Source organism: Camelus ferus, chromosome 8 (genome assembly GCF_009834535.1).
Source record: "Camelus ferus isolate YT-003-E chromosome 8, BCGSAC_Cfer_1.0, whole genome shotgun sequence".
Taxonomy (NCBI): Eukaryota; Metazoa; Chordata; class Mammalia; order Artiodactyla; family Camelidae; genus Camelus; species Camelus ferus.
Genome location: NC_045703.1, coordinates 27,760,021 through 27,779,030, shown reverse-complemented (window position 1 = coordinate 27,779,030; position 19,010 = coordinate 27,760,021). Strand labels below are relative to the sequence as shown.

Sequence of the window (19,010 nt, the reverse complement as noted above, 5' to 3'; positions counted from 1 at the left end):
AAAACTTGTTAAAAATTTTTCAAAAGGACATTTTCTCTAATTTTTCACTGACTTGGATGCTTCTTTTTTTCCATGTGGGCAATTTACTTGGGAATGTGATCTCAAGGAGCAACAGTGAAGCACAAGGAAGTGAACAGGGAAGGAAGGATGTGCTTTTTTTTTTAATTGAAATATAGTCAGTTTACAACATTGTGTCAGTTTCTGGTGTACAGCATATTTCAGTCATACATACATACATACATATATTCCTTTTCATATTTTTTATTATAGGTTACTGTAAGATATTGAATATAGTTCTCTGTGCTATACAGTATAAACTTACTATTTATCAATTTTATATATAGTAGTTAATTATCTACACATCTCAAACTCCCAGTTTATCCTTTCCCACCCCCCTTTCCACCAGGTAACCATAAGTTTGTTTTGTATATCTGTGAATCTGTTTCTGTTTTGTAAATAACTTCATTTGTATCTTTTTTATAGATTGCACATATGATGCTTATTATTTGAATAGATTTGTAATGTTTATAGTAAGTGAATTTTATTTCTAGAGCAGTGCTTTTCAAAATTTATTGTACATACAAATCACCTGTGTGTCTTGTTAAAGTGCAGATTTTGGTTCTGAATCTATAAGTTTGGGTTGAGAGCAGAGGTTCTGCATTTTTAACGAGTTCACAAGTAATGCATTGCTGTTGATCCACGAGACCACATGTTGAACAATGAGAGTTTGGAGAACAATGCAGATTTAAAAGTTAGTAGTGTGTATAAAACCAAAAGTTTATAATGATTCAGAAAATTAATGTTTTCGTAGGAATTGTTATATTATTTTTTGAATTCTGAAAGAGAAATATTATGTAATTGTAAAGTGTTAGCTGCTTTAAAACATGTAGATCTAGATATTTACTTTGCTTTCTCTGTTTACCAAAGCACAAGTGAAAATGGTATCTTTTTCAGGGTTTTCTGTTAGCTTCAAGGACATTTTTGATTCCTAAACTTGATTAACCTACTGAGAAAATTATCTTATTTATCTTTTCTCAATTTTTTATTTTGAAAAATTCAAACTTTTACTAGGAAAGCTGAGAGTTGAGCACTCACTTACCTTTCACCTGAATTTGCCAGTTGTTAACATTTTGCTACCTTTGTTTTATTTCTCTGTCTCTGTGGTTTTTTCCTCTGATATTTTCATTATTCCTATAGGCATGCTACTTGCAAAGCTGCATGATAATCAAATGGTTACTTACAGTGTGTATACCTTTTCAAAAGGAAAGTTAATAGTATGATTAAAAAATTTAGTAACATCTAAATTTAATAACATAGATGAAGATAGTGGGCTCTTTAAAATGCCAAGTTCTAATGCATATCCTTAAAAAAATTAATAGAGTAAACAAAACCAACAATAAGTTAGTGTTTTTCTTCCTGTCTTAATAACATGGTGCTAAATTGATGTGTTTTGGTTTTGTTAAGAACAGAAATTTTCATTTTGAATTTTGAGAGTGATTATTAGGGATCCAAACTCAGGTTTGCTAAGCAGAATAGGGTCAGCATTAAGGTAAAGTGCTTCTGTACAAAACGCTGCTGACTGTAACCAGACAAAGTTGGGTTTTTGGACCAAGGCACTCATCCTTCCTATGGTGCTTGAGAAGGCATTACCATTGTTCCTAATTGTTTTCCAACACTTTGATTGCCATCAGTGGGCGATCAATGTGTTAAGAATACCTGTAAGACTGACAACACCCCATTAATAGGATAGTAAGAAATATTATGAACAACTTTATGCCAACAAATTTGACAAGTGGACAAATTCAATGGAAATATAATTTACCAAAACTGACAAGAGAAGAACTAGCAGATATGAATTACTCCTTAATATATAAAGAAGTTGGATTTGTGGTTTTAAAAAATTCTCACAATGTAAAATTCATTGCCTAGTTTTGTTGGTGAATTCTATCAAGTATTTAAGAAATGAATAATTAGACTTTAGACTTTTTTCATGAGTGCCATTAAGAAATATTAGAAGGGGCTGCTCTGATAAATTGGACTTTGTTGAAGGAGAGAAACCTGTTGTACAGAGCATAAAGGAGGGATCCAAAAGCCAGCAGGTGAAGAAGGGGCCCAATGACAAGTTTGGGGAGGAGGATATAGCTCAGTGGTAGACAGCATGCTTAGCATGCAGGAGGTCCTGGGTTCAATCCTCAGTTCCTCCATTAAACAAATCAATAAAGTAAAAATAAATAAACCTAAAAGCAAACAAACAAAAAAACAAACAACCGGAAGTTTGGTTTTGGTGGGAAGAAGAAAGGCTCCAAGTAGAACACTCGTGAGAACTATGATGATGTATCTGGCTTCCCAACCAAGACAACTCATGGCAGGGGCCTCAGGAGGCTTAGAAAGAAAGGATCAAATAAGAGATCTGGAAAACAGATGAGAGAAAATGAAGAACAGGACATGCTAGATAAGCAGCACCTTTGTATACGGAGACCAAGGAAAAGGGATGAAGACTTGAGATTTCACAATACGATTGGATCCCTGCTGTTGGTTTCTTTTTGTAAAAACAATAAACTAAAGAAAATTTTTCAAAAAAAAAAAAATAGAAGGGGAAGGAATATTCTATTCCCCAATTGGTTTTACAGGCGAAAATAACTGTGGTCCCAAGACCTATAAAAGATACTAAAAGAAAAGTGTAGGCCAATATTTCTCATGAACTTAGGTGTGGAGACTCTCAAGAAAATGCAAGCAAATCGAATTCAGCAACATATAAAAAGGACAATACACTGTGACTATGTTGATACCGTACCTCAAATAGAAGGGTGGATCAACTTTCAAATATCAGTGAATTGATGTCATTTAGCACATGAACAGGAAAAAGTAGAAAAACCATATGAATAGATACAAAAAAATCTTTTGACAAATTTCAGTGCCCATTTTCACACTCACTAGAATGACTAAAATTAAAAATACTGACAGTACCAAGTTTAAGGACACAGAGTAACCATAACTCTCTTACATTGCTGGAGGGAATGTAAAATTGTATGTTCATCTTGGAGAACATTTTTTAAATAAAGTTAAACATAAATTTACTCTATGGCCCAACATTTCTGTTTCAAGGTATATACTGAAGAAAAATGAAAACATGGTCTTAGAAGACTTGTAAACTAATGTTCATAGCAGCTTTCTTAATAATGGTTGAAATCTGCATACAATCTTAATGTCTACTAACAGGTTTTTGGATTAACCGATGGTGGTATATTCATTCAGTGGTACACTACTCAGCAATAAAAAAGGAAGTAACTACTGATACATGCAGTAACAAAAGTGAATCTTAAAAACATGCTAAGTGAAAGCTGCTAGAGTACACAATACCTCATATTGTATGATTCTATTGCTGTGATTATATTACAGGCAGAACGTATCTCTGGTGGTTGAAATCAGATCAGTGATTAGTTGAGGTTCAGAATGAGGGAACTGATTGCAGAGGGTACCAAGGAACTTTTTGGAAGGTGGTGGTGATACTCTATACCTTGTTTGGGCTGACACTTAGGCAGTGTCAAAAATCATCCAACTGTAGGTATAAAATGCCTGCATTTAACTGTATGTGAATCATATTTCAATAAGATTCACTTATTTTAAAAACTTTATTGAGAGGCCTAAGAGCTGAGAACAGTCGTGGTCTCTCCTTGTGGAGCTTAAAGAGTACTGTGACATAAGAATATAAATGGTATTAGAATCAGGTATAAGGACTTTGTGAACGTAACCTAGACTTGAACAGTAAGAGGAACTTCCTGAAGGAAGTTATCAAGACTGAACCTGAATTTTTGAGGAGGATTGTTTTCAGGTCAGCATGTAAGTGGTCGAGAGATAGGCAAGGAGAGAGAGTGTTCCAGGCAAAAGAAATAGTTTGTGCAAAGTAACAGAAGTGAGAGAGTATGGCTGAAAGAATGAGCAGATGACAGATATTCAAGATCGTTCGAGCAGAGACTGTATGTGGGAGAGAAGGGAGAGAGAATAGAGTATGTAAAATGGGAGTAAGAGACTATGCCAGAGAGGTTAGCAGGAGATAAGTCATTCAGAATGCTGAAAGCGTTAGAAGTTTGATTTCATTCTAAAGTAGAGCAGAGCAGCTGAGTGAGAAGATTGGTTTGTGTTTTAGAAAGATCACTGTGACTCCAAAGGTGAAAAATGAATTAAATTGGGTAAGATTTTGGGCATGGGACACAGTTTCGAGGTTTTACAGAAATATCAGATAGTTGTTAGGTTTGTTCCAGGAAAGTGGCATTGGAAATGTTGAAAGTGAATGGATTCAGATCTTTTTGGGATGTAGATTCAACAGAACTTGATTAAATGTGAGAGATGGGGGGGAAGGAGGAGTCAAGGGGGAAATTGTCTACTTTCTGATTTGTTGAGTTTCATATGCAGAATGGACTTATCTACAAGATTAATGGATGAATGGGTCCTAAGTTCATGAGAAGGTTCTTGGCTGGAGACAGAGGTTGAGACTCATTAATCTATACATGGTGTGGAAGTAGGTAAGCTTCCTCAGGGTGAGTATATGGAATGAAAAAAGTGAAGAGATCCTAGGCCAGAAACTTGAAGAATACCAACATTTAAGGAATGGCCCCAATATAGGCTCTTGCAAATGAGAATGAAAGGTAAGAGGGAAAAGAGAGGTGTGGTAACACAGACTTGAGGATGACTCCTTCAGGGAGGGTAGTCACAGGTGTTAGATGTTCAGTGAGGGCTTAAAACAACAAAAGACTAAAAGGTATCATTGTTGACCTTGAAGACAGCCGTCTTGGCATAGTGGTGAGGATAGCAGACAGGTTACATGGATGATACGTAAAAGCTGAACGTCAGCTTGATGAGTTTAAAGGTTGGCTCTGAAGGGGTGAAGAGCAAGAAGGAAGCTGAATTTGAGAGAAAGGTTTTTTCTTTTTGCTTTGGGTGATGATTTTATTTTTTATGAACAACTAATGGGAAGTGATATTAGAGGGAAACTGTTATTAAGTATTTCAGGAAGAGAAGGGAATAATTAATTGAACTGGATTTCAAAGATCAAAAAATTGAGATCTGGTAAACAGGGTGGGAGATATCCCTTAGATAGTACCAGAAGGGAAAGAGATGATTGGTTGCAGGAAAGTTTGCAGATTGGATCTTGGTAAAATGAGAAGATTTAAGAAAATCAAGAAAGTTTAACAAATTTTACTGCTGACTTTAGCATTGATTAATTTCTAATTTCTTTTATATTTTTCTCTCAGTCTGAAAAATAATACTTTGGAAGAAATATTTGAAAAATCCCTTCCCTTTCTGTCTTCACATGCACACAAACCAGAGTAATTTTGGAAATGACATTATAAGATTTTATAAAAGTATGCCTTATTTAAACTATAGCCTCATATTTTCCCTGTCAGAATGCTGAGTCTACTATTAGAAATGACTCAACAATAAAATAAAATCACATTGCTATGTATGTTAGTCTACTTGAACTGCTGTAACAAAATACCACAGACTGAGTGGCTTAAAAAACAGAAATTTATTTTCTTACAGTTCATAAGGCCAGAAAATTCAAGATCAAGGTCCAGCAGAGTTCAGTTTCTGGTGAGGACTCTTCCTGGTGTGCAGACAGTTGCCTCTCACTGTCTCCTCACATAGCCTTTCCTCCTTGTGTATGGGGAGAGGGAGTGAAATTTCTGCTGTCTTTTCTCCTAAGGACACTAATCCTGTTGGATATGGGGCCTCACCCTTATGACCTCATTTGACCTTAGTTGCTTCCTTAGAGGCCCCGTCTCCAAATATAGCCACCTCCAGGGTTAAGGCTTCAACATGTGAGTATTGGGGGAGACAAACATTGAGTCCGTAACAGTATGTACTGACTTCTTCATATTTTCAATATCATGTTAGATTCTTAATGGATTGTATGGAAAATATTTTTTTGTTTTGCTCCATTGTCATAATAGAACTTGTAATATTAAAAATAGACTGAAAGGCTTTTTTTTTTTACCTCAGGTACTTTGTAAGTAGTTTTAGTTTAGTGTTTCATTGAGTGTTATGTGGTTATCTCTAATGTATCTGAACATATTCCAGACTGCCTGGATTAATATCTTAATTAAATGATACAGGTAATAATATCTAAGTCAGTAGGACCTTTCAGAAAAAAAGTGGAATTAGATTTAGTTTATCAGGCATTCTGACTTGGAAGATTAATGAAAGCAAATAAATATGGTGTTACTGCCTTTTTTTGCAAGAATTTTTTTGGAGTACAAGATTCTGCTTGTAATTTTATTGTGAGACTTTAAAAAAAATTTCCCACCCCACCCCAAGCTGATCATGGGAAGAAGAGCATTTCATAAGTAGGAGCTGGGGGGACTTTGGCTGAGACATCTGTCACTTTATTCATTGCGACAATCAATTCAACTCCTGTGGCTGCGTAAGCAGATAGCTCCTGCTCTCACGTTTCCCCTGAGTTCATTTCATTGCAGAGTTCACCTCTCTCCTAGATAGGGCATTCTCTTTTGAAGGCTAGGTATACAAATATTCACTCTCTTGATAGATCACCCACCTCACCCCCTTTGCTATAAAGACTAGTCTTTTGGAATTGTCAGCTGTCAATTTTAGGTGTCAGCATTGGTTAAGTTTAGAAACCTGCAAAGCAGTGGAAGTCTGGGGAAAACAAACTACTGCACCTTCTCTGGTTATAAGAGCCATTGAAGGAATTAGCAGCCTATGCTGTAGCAACACTGAAAAATAGTGTGATTTTCCCCCTCCCCTGATTTCTCAAACCACTGGTTTGAGATATCTTAACTCCTTTTTTTCCCGTAATAGCTTGTAGACAATTATAAGAAATTCTAATAGTACTTAAGCTTAAATAGATCATAAATCAAACTATGTGAAAATAATATAGTCTTTGGAATGTGAACTTTTATATTTTCTGGCACTCATTCATAACCAAAGTGGTTAATCAGCATCATAGAGAATTGTACAATATCTGAAAAAGCCCTTCTGATTTTATAGATGAAGTATAACAAAGTTAATATTTTCTTAAATAGAAATAACTATCATAATACTAATACATCTGAATATCATAGAGTTGATGTGATGTACACTTAATTCTTTGTCCTGGTCAGGAAGCCAAGGCAAGTACCCTCAGTCTAGCGAAATCAAAGCAGATGCAGATACTGTTGTGAAGTTGATTAAGTCAGGGACCGTCTCTCTGCTGCCCATATCCTCTCTCAGCTTTTAGTTTTGCCTATCTCTCATATTTTCCTTTTGCTTTTTCATTTTTATGAAATTTTTTATTTTCTCCTATTGTTTGCCTTTGTGTGCCTGTGCTGAAAGCACCCATCCTAATTCTTAATGGACTTTGAGTTCAAGAGCACCATGAATCTGGGATCCCTTTGTACCTTGAGAGACAATTTGATTGTCTCAGCTGTCTCCTCCTACTCTAGGCAGCTGTGACGAGGGGGTAGTTACATAGTGGCTCCCCTTTTACACAGCAGGAACTGTGAGGCCAGGATCTCTGAGAATGAAAGGACCTATGACTGATTATTTGCGTTTAAAAAGTATGCTTTGGGAAATAGCCGTAGGTAGTAAAGTGCCTTTTCCTTTGGAGGAGGGCATGTACCATAAATTTGCTTGTCATTCAGGATTACATGACTTGGATAATTGAATGTTGTCTATTAATACAGTAACATGAGTAGGCTATGCCTAATTGCTATTTTCTACCATTATTATTTGACCCAATTTTTATTAGAGGACTTATAAAACAATGTCTTTTTTTGTAAGATAATGTTTGAATATAATTATTAAGTAACATATTTAGGTCTGGGGGAGGAAGTGGTGGTTAAGAGCTGGGACTCTTGAGTCAGACTAATCCTAGCTCTACCACTTGTAAGCTGTATGATTCAGTCCACTCCCTGAGCTTTATTTATTTATTTTTTAATCAAAAATTAGCAATAACTATAGTGTTTACCTCAAGGATTGTTACGAAGATTGAATTACATATTAAAAGTCTTAGTACAATGTCTGTCACATACTAAGTGTTCAGTTAGAGTTAGCTATTATTGTTAGTATCTTTTTTCAGTGAAAAGTGTGTTAGTCATCTGATTTACATAACTGCTTATTTGTCCAGTGATCATCACCTCAACTGCCTAAAAGACCGAGTGAAGGTATAGGATGTAAATTTAGCTATTTGACCTTAAATTTTAACAGTTTTGTTAAGCTCTAAGTGTACTACAGCAGACTATACATGTTAAAAGTGTACACTTTGATAAGTTTATACCGCAGTTTATGTATTTGTTTACCTGTTGACATTTAAGTTTCCTGTTATTTTACTGTTACAAATAAAGCTGCTATAAACATTCATATACAAGTCTTTGTGGACATAATGCTTTTATTTCTCTTAAGTAAATACCTAGTTGTAGAATGACAGAATCAGATGGTAGGTGTATGTTTACTTTTTAAAAGAAACTATCAAACTCTTTTCCAGAGTGGTTGTACCATTTTATATTTCCACCCACATTCTGGTCAACACTAGGTATAGTCAGTCAAAAAGCTGTTTTAAAAATTATTGCTCTTTCATATCTTTTTTCATGTTGTTATAAATACATGCCATATTACATAAGGATTATTTGTGAAAAATACAAAATATGGCAGGCAGCTTAAGATTTTAAAGTTAATTTAAAAAGTGCTTGGAATTGCACTGAAATCTTTATTGCGAAAGCAATAGATGGTTTGCTTAAAATATTGGAAAATTGGGGGACAGCAGTTCTTTAGGAAGCTAGTTTTGTAATGTGTGTACCTATTTTATATGTATATGTTTTTTTTCTTTGATAGAGTTTTCCAGAAAAGGACCTTCTGCACTGTCCATCTAAGGATGTAATTGAAGCTCATTTTATGTCCTGTGTGAAAGAAGCTGATGCTTTAAAGCACAAAAGTCAAGTAATCAATGAAATGCAGAAAAAAGATCATAAGCAACTCTGGATGGGTTTACAAAATGGTAAATATAGCAGCATTTAATTTCATGATACCACTTTATGAAGTATGAAGTAACTGTAATCCTGTGAGTGATTGGTACATCTTAGGATTGATGGTACAAGGTTAAATTCCAGCCTCTTTGCACGGAATTTCACAGAGAAGCTACTTTGGTCATCCCTTACATTGTACCCTTCCAGCTTCCCTTTCTTCCTGGATTCTCTAGCATTAAACTGATTGCCATGCCCATAACATAAGACAGTATAAACTTCCTGTGTTTAGCTTCTGGAAAAAGTGCCCTTACTCGTAGTCATGATCCTTCTGGAATTGCAACTGAATACCCCGTGTGTGAACCAAAATACCTCTGCTTGCTTAGGGCACGAACTCCAATCTCTGCTTTCTTAGAACAGTAAGCCTTCCTTTGTGGTCAGATTCTCTCTCTTCTGGCTGGGATTGAGAAAATAAACCCAAGGAAAAAGCTGAGGGAAATCTACAACATACCTCTGTATTCTCCATCTCCTAGAGATCATAGCTCCTTAATCTTGCCTGCAGTTTGACCTCTAGTACCTTTAGACAGTTCTGTATGCACTTTGCGTGGGTCAACTCTGTATGGATATCAGTTAACATGCTTTAGTTAAATAATGCCAGTTTCCAACAATATGGCTCAAATTTCATTTGCCATGGTATATTAACTGTGAATAATTATGTAAAGTGCAAACTTTATTGTTAGCTCTTCAGTCCAGTCATTATGTAACAACAGATAAGTGTTGTGATCAGTGGCTAATCATGTCACTTCTTTCAGTGCCTGTCAGTGAATCGTCATTATGTAGCCATTATTTAGTTCACCCACAGACAGCAAAGTATGTAGTTGTGTTGCCTCCTTCTATCCATTCATAAGCCCGCATGACATTTTGTAAAAGTGGATAATCAAAGGGGGGAATCAGCCAAGAAAGATCAAAGTATAACAAAGAAACAAAAAGTGATAATGCTGGAAGTGAAATTTGAATCGAATGTAATGGAATTATAGAGACGTAGCTAACTGTGGCAGTGTTGACCCTCCCACCATTTGAGAGACTTGAGGTATGCAGCCGCAAGAAAATTTAGTGAAGGCAAACTCTTCCACACAAATGAGGAAAGTGGTTGTGATGAAAAAGGGTGAAGTTATTCCAGAGCAAGTGATGCTGGCATAAAATACCGCATTAAAGGAGCAGAGATGTTTCATGACATTGAAAGTGCAAATAACATGTTGGAAATTAGAAACTCCCATCTTAGAAAGGAGTATGACAATTCACCAAGGTTTAGGAAAGATGCTTGCTTGTAAGTTATATGTCAGGAAAGTAAGCACTGTTCAAACTATGCTTAAGATTTTTACAAAGAGATTAAACACTTTACTTCTCCATGTTTAAAATGTTTTAATTAGTGTACTATTAAATACAGTTTACTAAATTAGTTTTACTTTTTCCATTTTCCTATACAGTTATAACCATCAGAGAAAGTTTTGGGTGTTTTGACAATTTTTTAAAAGATCACAGAACAATCATAATTGTTCCCATTAATTATTGAGATCACTTTGCATGTCTTCATCTTGCATGGTCACTTTTCCAGTCCAGCACTATTGTGCAAAGCAAGGACTGCCTGTATTTTGCCCATCTTTAAAATTGTTTTTGGACATGGAGTTAGTACAATATAAGCTGCTCTTACATGGCAACAACTAGAATAAAAGAGAAGGCCTTCCTCTTTCCCCCTAAAGAAACATAATTTAAGAAAATGTGATACAGTTTTATCTTTTGGATTATATTATTACCATGTCAAAGAGGTGTTTTCAGTTATTTAGCATGTGTTAAACTTTATGCAAAATATAGGGCATTATCTGTGACTTTAGTAGTACAAAAGATACATATTTTATGACAATGTGTCCTATAAATTAAGTTTTCTCATTTCTTTTAGGTTTCTTAGATTTGACCTGAGTTACATGAAGTTGTTCCTCAGTTTCATATTTGTAACTCTGGTATTTCTTAACTAGATTATAAGTTTTGCAAAGGTAGGCACCGGGCCTGTCACCTCATTTATAGTACTGAGTACACAAATTCTTACTAAGTGATCAAAAGGGTTTAAAACCCCTTAAGAATGTGTACTTTTTTCTTTTCCTTGCTGGCTATTTGAGGATGAAGTGACATTTTAGGAGACTTGTGAATACGAAGATAGCTTAAATGGAAGACAGGAATCTTCTAAAGAGAAAAGGGATCTAAGAACAATTTGGCTTCAGAATTTAAATAATTTAGATGGACTTTTAAGTAGATGTTCTTAAAATTTATTGTGAGCATGGTGAGTCAGCTATAGAGAGCTCAGGGATTCAGCAGAGGATTCTAAAAATGATTGAAGTGTTTCAGTTGAGGCATTGGAGGACTGGGTGTGGAGGGTGATTGTTAAGAGCTGTGAAAACAACAAAGACCTGGTTTTTAGTCTCAGCTCTTCTGGTAGCTCCTTAGGGCAAGTCACTCAATCTCTTTTAGCTTCAGTTTCTTTATCTGTAAGACAAGAGACTCTCTGCTATGTGTTTCTTATAGGTGTCTTTAGAGATTTTAGTGAAACACTAATACAGTTTATGTGAAAGTGTTTGAAAGGAGGTAAAGCTCTCTTGATAAAGAGAATTGTTGAAAAGTCACTTTGAGACTCTAGAATAGGGGTTTGCAATCTATGGTCATGGGCCAGCCACCTGTTTTTGTTCAAGAAAGATTTGTCAGACCCTGCCATATCCAGGCATTTATATATTATCTGTGGCTACTTTCATGCTGCAACAGCTGAGTTAAATAGTTGTGAAAAAGACCATGTGGCCCACAGCCTAAAATATTTCCTACCTCTGACCCTTTTAGAAAACATTTGCCAGCCTATAGAAGGCTGACTAAACCAATAACTCGTATTTATCCTGCTGTGACCTAAAGCACGACTCACGGTGTCACACATTCAGAACTTGACACAACTTGATGTATCAGACTTGGTATAATAACTGCCTTCATTGCTATTTTTTGGCATAAAACTCCCTTTTTTCCTGTTTTTGTGTTAGCTCACATTCTTCTTGGATATATGACTGTTTAGCTATCTTTATTAAGTTAAATTTTAATTACTTTTCAAATTGAGTTGCATTGAATCTAACTTAGAATGGTATATAGTTAAAATGTACTTTACTCCATTTTTATGTTTAGTTATAAGTTATTTTTGTAGCTGTTATGTTTGGTTTTATTGGTACTGGTAATGATTGAGTTTACACACTCAGGATCCTGTGTGTGGTATCCTGTGGAGACCTCAGTAGTTTATTTTCTGCTTTTTAAAATTGAAATATTCATTTAGGAAATCTTTAGCTAGGAAAAGGTTGTTTGTAGAAGATATATTTTGGAGTACAATGCTGAATGTTACCTACATTATGGTAAACTGGTGAAGGGTGGGTATAGTAGTTCTTTCTGTTGCATCTGCCTAGAATAACCTATCCCTCCCTTTTTGTCTATTTAACTCATACTTATGTTTTAATGTTCACCTCTATTGTCACCCTCTAAGTGAAGCCTTCCCTCTGTCATTTTTTTAAGCCAATAAAATATTTATTGAACACCTAACATGTGCCTGACACTGTCCTAGGAGCTAGTGATCATCCAGTGGTGATAGAACAAACGTGGACCCTGTTTTCATGAAGCTTACAGCCAAGTGGTGGCAGAACTATTTGTTTTCATGCTGTTGTGGCTCCTTGTCCATTCATATGCATTTTTGCTTTCATATTTCACACTCTGATATGGTTTATTTATTCTGCTAAAATATGAAATTTCTCTTAGAGTGTATCATGCATTTCTTTTATCCTGAGCGCCTAGTATGTCAGGCACAGAGTGGGCAAAATAAATATTGACTGAATGACTCCTTTATTTTATCCCTTTCTAATACAATAAGGAAATAATATTAAATAATTTTTATAAATGGTTTAATATTACTATAAAATAGAGGAAGTGCTTTTTAAAATTTTAATTATGTAAGTAGATTTTATGTTTAAGAATTTCTCCATCCGAAAGAGTCTTTGTGAGGGTAAAGATATTTCACCTGCTGGTTAATGTAATTGTAAATTGGTCAGAATTAAGACAAAGCAGATGGTAAATTTATTTCATTCAGAACTACACCTGTATAGCATAAGTAAATGATTTAAACAATTTTGGTATACTTTCAAATGCTAATTTTAATTTTTCAGATCTCTGTAAAAGAGAAATAAGAAAAGCTTTTGAAACCAAGAAAACTCATTTAAGACACACTGTGCCTTTCAGTACTTTTTATGGGTTTTCATTTTAGATATAAAAGTATTCAACCTCCCTGTGAAACAAAATTAATGACCACAAACAAAGAAAAGAAAGTAACAATTTTATTATTTATGAGGTACATGTCACTATATTTGCAGTCTATTTTCTATTAAATAAACGCTGTTTTTTTTTAATAAGCTAGAGATCTGAGGGAATCTCTAAAAAATATTTTTAACATAATGTGTGACTTAGTTTTCAGCTTTGGTTTTCTGAGTGTACCGAAAAAAGAAAAGGTGGCATCAAATAAATTCCATAGACCTTCAAATAAATGCAGGTTTTGACTGCTAAATATGTTGAAAGTTTACATTGTTTCTGAAGTGTGGTTAATCTTTTTGAGCTAAGTAATTTTTTAGAGAAATCAATTGTTTGATAGTTTACCATTTTAACTTAAAATTGGTTTTTAAGGGGAAATAGTGATGAACTAAAGGTGATTTTTATGACAAGTCGTAACGTTTTGAGAATACTTTTGCTTGATAGATGATGTAAAGGAAACACAGTGGTTCTAGGAGACTTGTATGATAGAGACAGTTGGGTTGTGATTGCATTGCTTTGATCAGTTGCATACGGTAGTGTAAATATTGGACTGAGAATCTGTTGGTTTGAGAAGGACCACTGGACCTAATCTTTACTTTGCTTATCTCCTGTTGGTTGTGTGGCTGTGGCAGATCACTTTTCTCTCTAAGCTGGAGTGTTTTTACAAATGTCAAGATAGTGATACCTTACAAGACTCAAATTCAAGGACTCTCCGGTAGTAATCACTTGCACGTGAATTCTTACGATTAGATATTTTTAATTGAGTCCAGAGGATTTCTTGGAAGAATTGTTTATTATTTCTCTCTCTCTCTTTCCCTCTCCCCCTTTCTCTCCCTTCCTGCCTGGCCCTTTTAATCAGGACTTAGGTAAAAGGTAATAGATAACTTTGCAGAAGTAAATGTGGTGAAATAGAAAGACTACTAAAACAGAAAGAAGAGATTTTTGGACTTTACTCTGTATCTTGAAGCTCCAGTTTATGCGATGTCAGCACAGTGTCAGGTACTATTCTAATGTGTATGTGTGTGGAAGGAGATTGCAGATTAGAACTGTCAGTAGCACTGCATGAGCACTCTTCTTGAACCTTTTGTCTCAGTAAAAGGTCACTATTTGGTAAGCTTCCTGTCCTTTAGAAAAATTCAGATATTTATCAGTTGTAAGAACACTGGGATCACATTGTATAAATAAGAGCAGAGAAATAGTAAAATGAACCCTACATACCTATCACTCAGCCTCAGCAATTATCAGTATCTGGTTGGTTTTGTTTTGTCTGTTCTTGACCCTCCCCCATTTTGAGTTTATAGATACTTTTCTTCTTTAATCCAGTGCCACAAATATTGCTCACAGATTTATATTCTTCACAGATTTTATATTCTGTTATTTAATCAAGTCTTGGACACAACATTCATTATAGGAGAGTCACCCCCAGATCCTGGTAGTATAGATTAGCCAATTTCAAGAATCTGCAGTGTGCCTGGCACTGTGCTAGGCATAGGGGACACTGTGATGAGTATGTCAGCCATGATTCCTTCCTTCAGAATCTGTAGTCTAGTAGGGGAGGCAGACCTTAAACAGACAGCCTTTAAATAATTATTACATTTATAACTTGAGTTGTAAAGGAAGGGATAGAGAGCATTGTGGTTGTGATGAAAGTGTTCCAGGCACAGAGAACAATCTGGATTAGGCTGAGAAGCAGAAAAGAGCTTAATAAATTCTGAGAACTCTAAGAAGGCTGTTGTGACTAGAGCATGAGGATCAAGATTGAGAGTGACAAGTAGATAACACTCCAAGTAGTCAGAGGCCCCATCTATTCAGGACATTTTAACGATATTGAACTTAATCTCCAGGGAGTGAGGTGGGGGTAGATAGGGGACCACTGAAAGCAGGAATTTAACAGAATCAGATTTTCTTTTTTACGACATCTCTTTGACTGATGTGTGGTTAATGAATTAGAAGGGAACAAATACAGCATTTTAAAAGACTGAGCAGGGGTCCAATCCAGTGGTTAGGTAGCAGTGAATTTTTCAGACTACAGGGCAATTTTGAGGGTAGAGAGAAGCAGACAGTTTTGAGAGATATTTGAGGTGTAGAATTGCTAGGACTTAGTATTTGGTTAGTATTTGGTCGTATTTGGTTCCCAGACGTTTCAGAAATTGCTGCGCTATCCTAACTACACTTATCCAGCTTACACATGTCCACAAATAGATCTTTATTATATTGTTACATTTAGATAACTCACTTTTTTGATACCTAGTCCCTTAATACTATCATAAAAAAGGAACATAGATCACTTTGATGCTGTACATATTTAAAAGTTTATGCTAATTTCTATTCATTACTCCTTTTCTTTCTGAATGCTCAAAAACATTCTAAAACTTTGCTAAAGATTGACATCAGGCTTACCAGTTGATGAAATCCATTCATGTTTTTAGGTTAAAACATTGGCCTGTCTGCTGACCTCAGGCACCTCTCTCATTTTCCATTGTTTCGTAAGATTATTGCCATTGGTTTTGTAATTCTACCTTTGAAGTTATTTTAGTGTCCTCTGGAGTAACTTCCATTTATCTGAAGGCTTGCATTAATTTAAAGCAGAGTGCTGTTATGTCGGAGCCTACTGAAGCATCATTTTTACTTTAGCTATGAATTTCACACTTTCTTCTTTGAAAATCATTCTGTCGTTGGAGAAAATGGAAGCTAAACAGAAGTTGAATAGTTGAGCTTTCGTTTTGTTATCTCTTAATATGATACCATCTTTCCCAATAGTGTTCTCCATGTGTTCCTTCTTTCTTTGCCAGACATGGTTTATAGAGCTTGTTTTGCTTTTCCTTTTTTTTTTTTAAATAGCTCTTATCTTGTGCTTACTGTTGACCTTCCTGCCATTCTTCTTACATGTTCCTTTTATTAGTCAGGATTCTCCAAAGAAATAGAATCTATCTATCTGTCTATCTATCTATCTATCTGTCTGTCTATCCATCCATCCATCCATCCATCCATCCATCCATTGGTAGCTATATAGGTATATATGGAGATTTATTATGAGGAGTTGGCTCATGTGATTTTTGGAGGCTTAGAAGTCCCACAATCTGCCATCTGCAAGCTGAAGACTCAGGAAAGTGCTGTAATTCAGTCCAAATCCCCAGCCCGAGAACCAGGGGAGCTGTTGGTATAAATCCAATGGTAGGAAATCGTGAGATGTCTCAGCTCAAGCAATGGGGCAGGAAACCAGGGGTTGGCTGGGTGGGAGGGGTGGCTAGAATTCCTGTTTCCTCAGCCTTTTGTTTTGTCATATTCAGGTTGTCAACTGATTTAATGACGCCCACTCATACTGGGGTGGGCAGTCTACTGAAATTCTACGTATTCAAATGCTAAAATCTCATCCCAAAATACCCTGACAGCTATTTTATTTATAAGTATATCATTATGATCAAAATATTAATGTTTAATCTGGGCATCTGTGGCTAGTCAAGTTGACACATAAAATTAACCATCAGATTCCTGCTATAACTTGGCTCATCTTTTGTGGGTGTCATTTTAATGTTAATTCATTGAACAGATCATTATTGAATTCATACTGGATAGAAAGAAGTGAACAAAACAGACTGAGTTTCCCACCCTTACGACCCTTAAATTATGGTGGAGGAGACAGACAATAAGTATAAAATACGTATGTGCCACATGGGTGCTATGGAAGAAAAAGCAGGGAAAAATAAGAAAGGACTGTGTTGGGAGAGGGCATTGCTATTTTAAATCAGAAACTCACACAAGGCCTCACTGATTGGATGACATTAAATGAAGACCTGAAGCAGGACCATGCATTTATCTGAGGTTAGTTATACCTTCCTAGGCAAAGGGAGCAGCAAAGGAAAAGGCCCTGAGGTGGGGGAATATACCGTACTTTTGAAGAACATAATCCTATTTGTAAGCTTTTATCAAAAGTGGTAGCTGAATAGGCTTTTTCCCCCTAGGATACCCTTCTCTTCAAGTGTGTTTGCTTATTTTCCCTCTACCTATGAGACCATTCTCTGTAGCAAAAATATCACTTTTCTATATTCTGATTCTTTTTATAAGTCTCGTGGGACAGAAAGGATCTTTTTGGCAGTGATCTTACACTATTTTGAAAGTAATGAAGTTCTAAGAATAGAGGTCATTAGGGATTGGACCTGTTTATATTAAGGTAGTTATAGAAGACTTCTTTGAGAAGATGATATTTAAGCTGAAATCTTAAGGATGAGAAGGAACTAGTCATATTAGGGAATGGCATGTTTCCAGAAAGCACAAACAAACCCCCCAAAAAGCTGGTACTTTTCAAGGAATAGAAAGAAGGCCAATGTATCTTGGCCAGTGACCAAGAGGGAAGGATGACATGAGACGAGGTTGAAGATACGGGGAAGAGCTAGGTAATATGAGTAGCATTTTAAGTTAAGGAGAAGAATTTAGATATTAAATGCAGTGGGAAGGCAATGGAGGATTTGTTTAATGATGAGATGCAGAATATGATGAGGACATTCTAGCTGCTGAATGGAGAATGGAATAGAGGGAGCCAAGAGTGGTAGTAGAGAGTCTGTAGTAGTAGGTCCTGTACAAGATGATGGTGGCCTTTAAGATGATGATGATAGAGATGGAGAGAAGTCAATAAATCTGAGATTTTTAGGCGGTAAAATTGACAGAATCTCTTGTTGGATTGTATATAAGTTTAGAGTGAAAGAAAAGAATGAATCATTCCTGGCTTCTGACTTAGGCAGCAGATGGGTAATGGTACTTTATACTGTGATATGAAATAACTAGATAGAGAATATGTTTGGAATGGGGAACAAAGCCAAACTGAGATGGTCAGCTTTAAAGTTTAAAGTTTGAAATGTCTCTGAGATATTCACATGGAGATGCATTGAAGTAGATGGTGCTAAAATTAAGTGTTGTGACTGTGTGTCAGTAGATGAAGAAAGCTTAATAGATTTGAATCAAATGCTGCATCTTCTAATTTCATACTCATTTACTTTCACAATAAGTGCCTCTTTGTTATTTCATCTTAAAGGATATGACAGTTAATGTCCCAGTGATACAAAGCAGTGAATATGGAGCAATCCCATGTGTTCCGGATGTTTGGCAATTCTTTATATCCACTAATTGTGGTGTGCCGTTTTCCAGCATATAGCTAAATTAGTCATTTCCATTACTGTTTTGTCTGCAGTACAGTAAATAAGGTGAATAGCTTCAGTCTGAAACTGTGTGTGGCATTCAAGAATCTACAACTTTGTGAGAAATCTGCTTAAAGCAAATTTGTAACCTGCTTGAGCATTTAGTTAAGTTTTACTGTGGAACAAACAAGCATTTTACTGTATTATATTACATGTTTTAAATCAGTCTCTTGGCATTCTGCTTTCTGTAATTAGAAATAATGATGGAAACCTAAAAAGTTTATGTGTTTGTCTTTTAATATAAAACCGTAAAGATACTTTGCTTGGCTTCTGGAGAAAGAGTGTTCTTGGAAATTGCATGATTTAAATGAATAAATAAATTTGGTAGTAATCTGGATCATAGCCTCTTACAGTGCTTTGGGTATACTTGGCAGTGAACATCAGGGATAATCAAACTTGTTGAAAACAGTTATTTCATAATACACTACAAATTATACTAACATAAGTTGGTTGGAAAGAGTCTATTAATAACAGTGAATGGTCATATGTC

General features: G+C 35.5%; 1 protein-coding gene across 4 annotated transcripts in view; it reads left to right on the top strand.

The window, feature by feature from the left end:
- Nucleotides 1–19,010, top strand: part of ATG5 (autophagy related 5) — a 103,499-nt gene that overhangs the window by 25,134 nt on the left and 59,355 nt on the right. For all 4 annotated transcript variants that reach the window (XR_004321863.1, XM_032484614.1, XM_014563253.2 and 1 more), the window contains one exon: nucleotides 8,827–8,989. Coding sequence is in view for 3 of the 4 variants with exons in the window: in XM_032484614.1 (XP_032340505.1) it covers nucleotides 8,827–8,989 (163 nt within the window). In the remaining variant the exon portion in view is untranslated. The remainder of the gene's footprint in view (nucleotides 1–8,826; nucleotides 8,990–19,010) is intronic.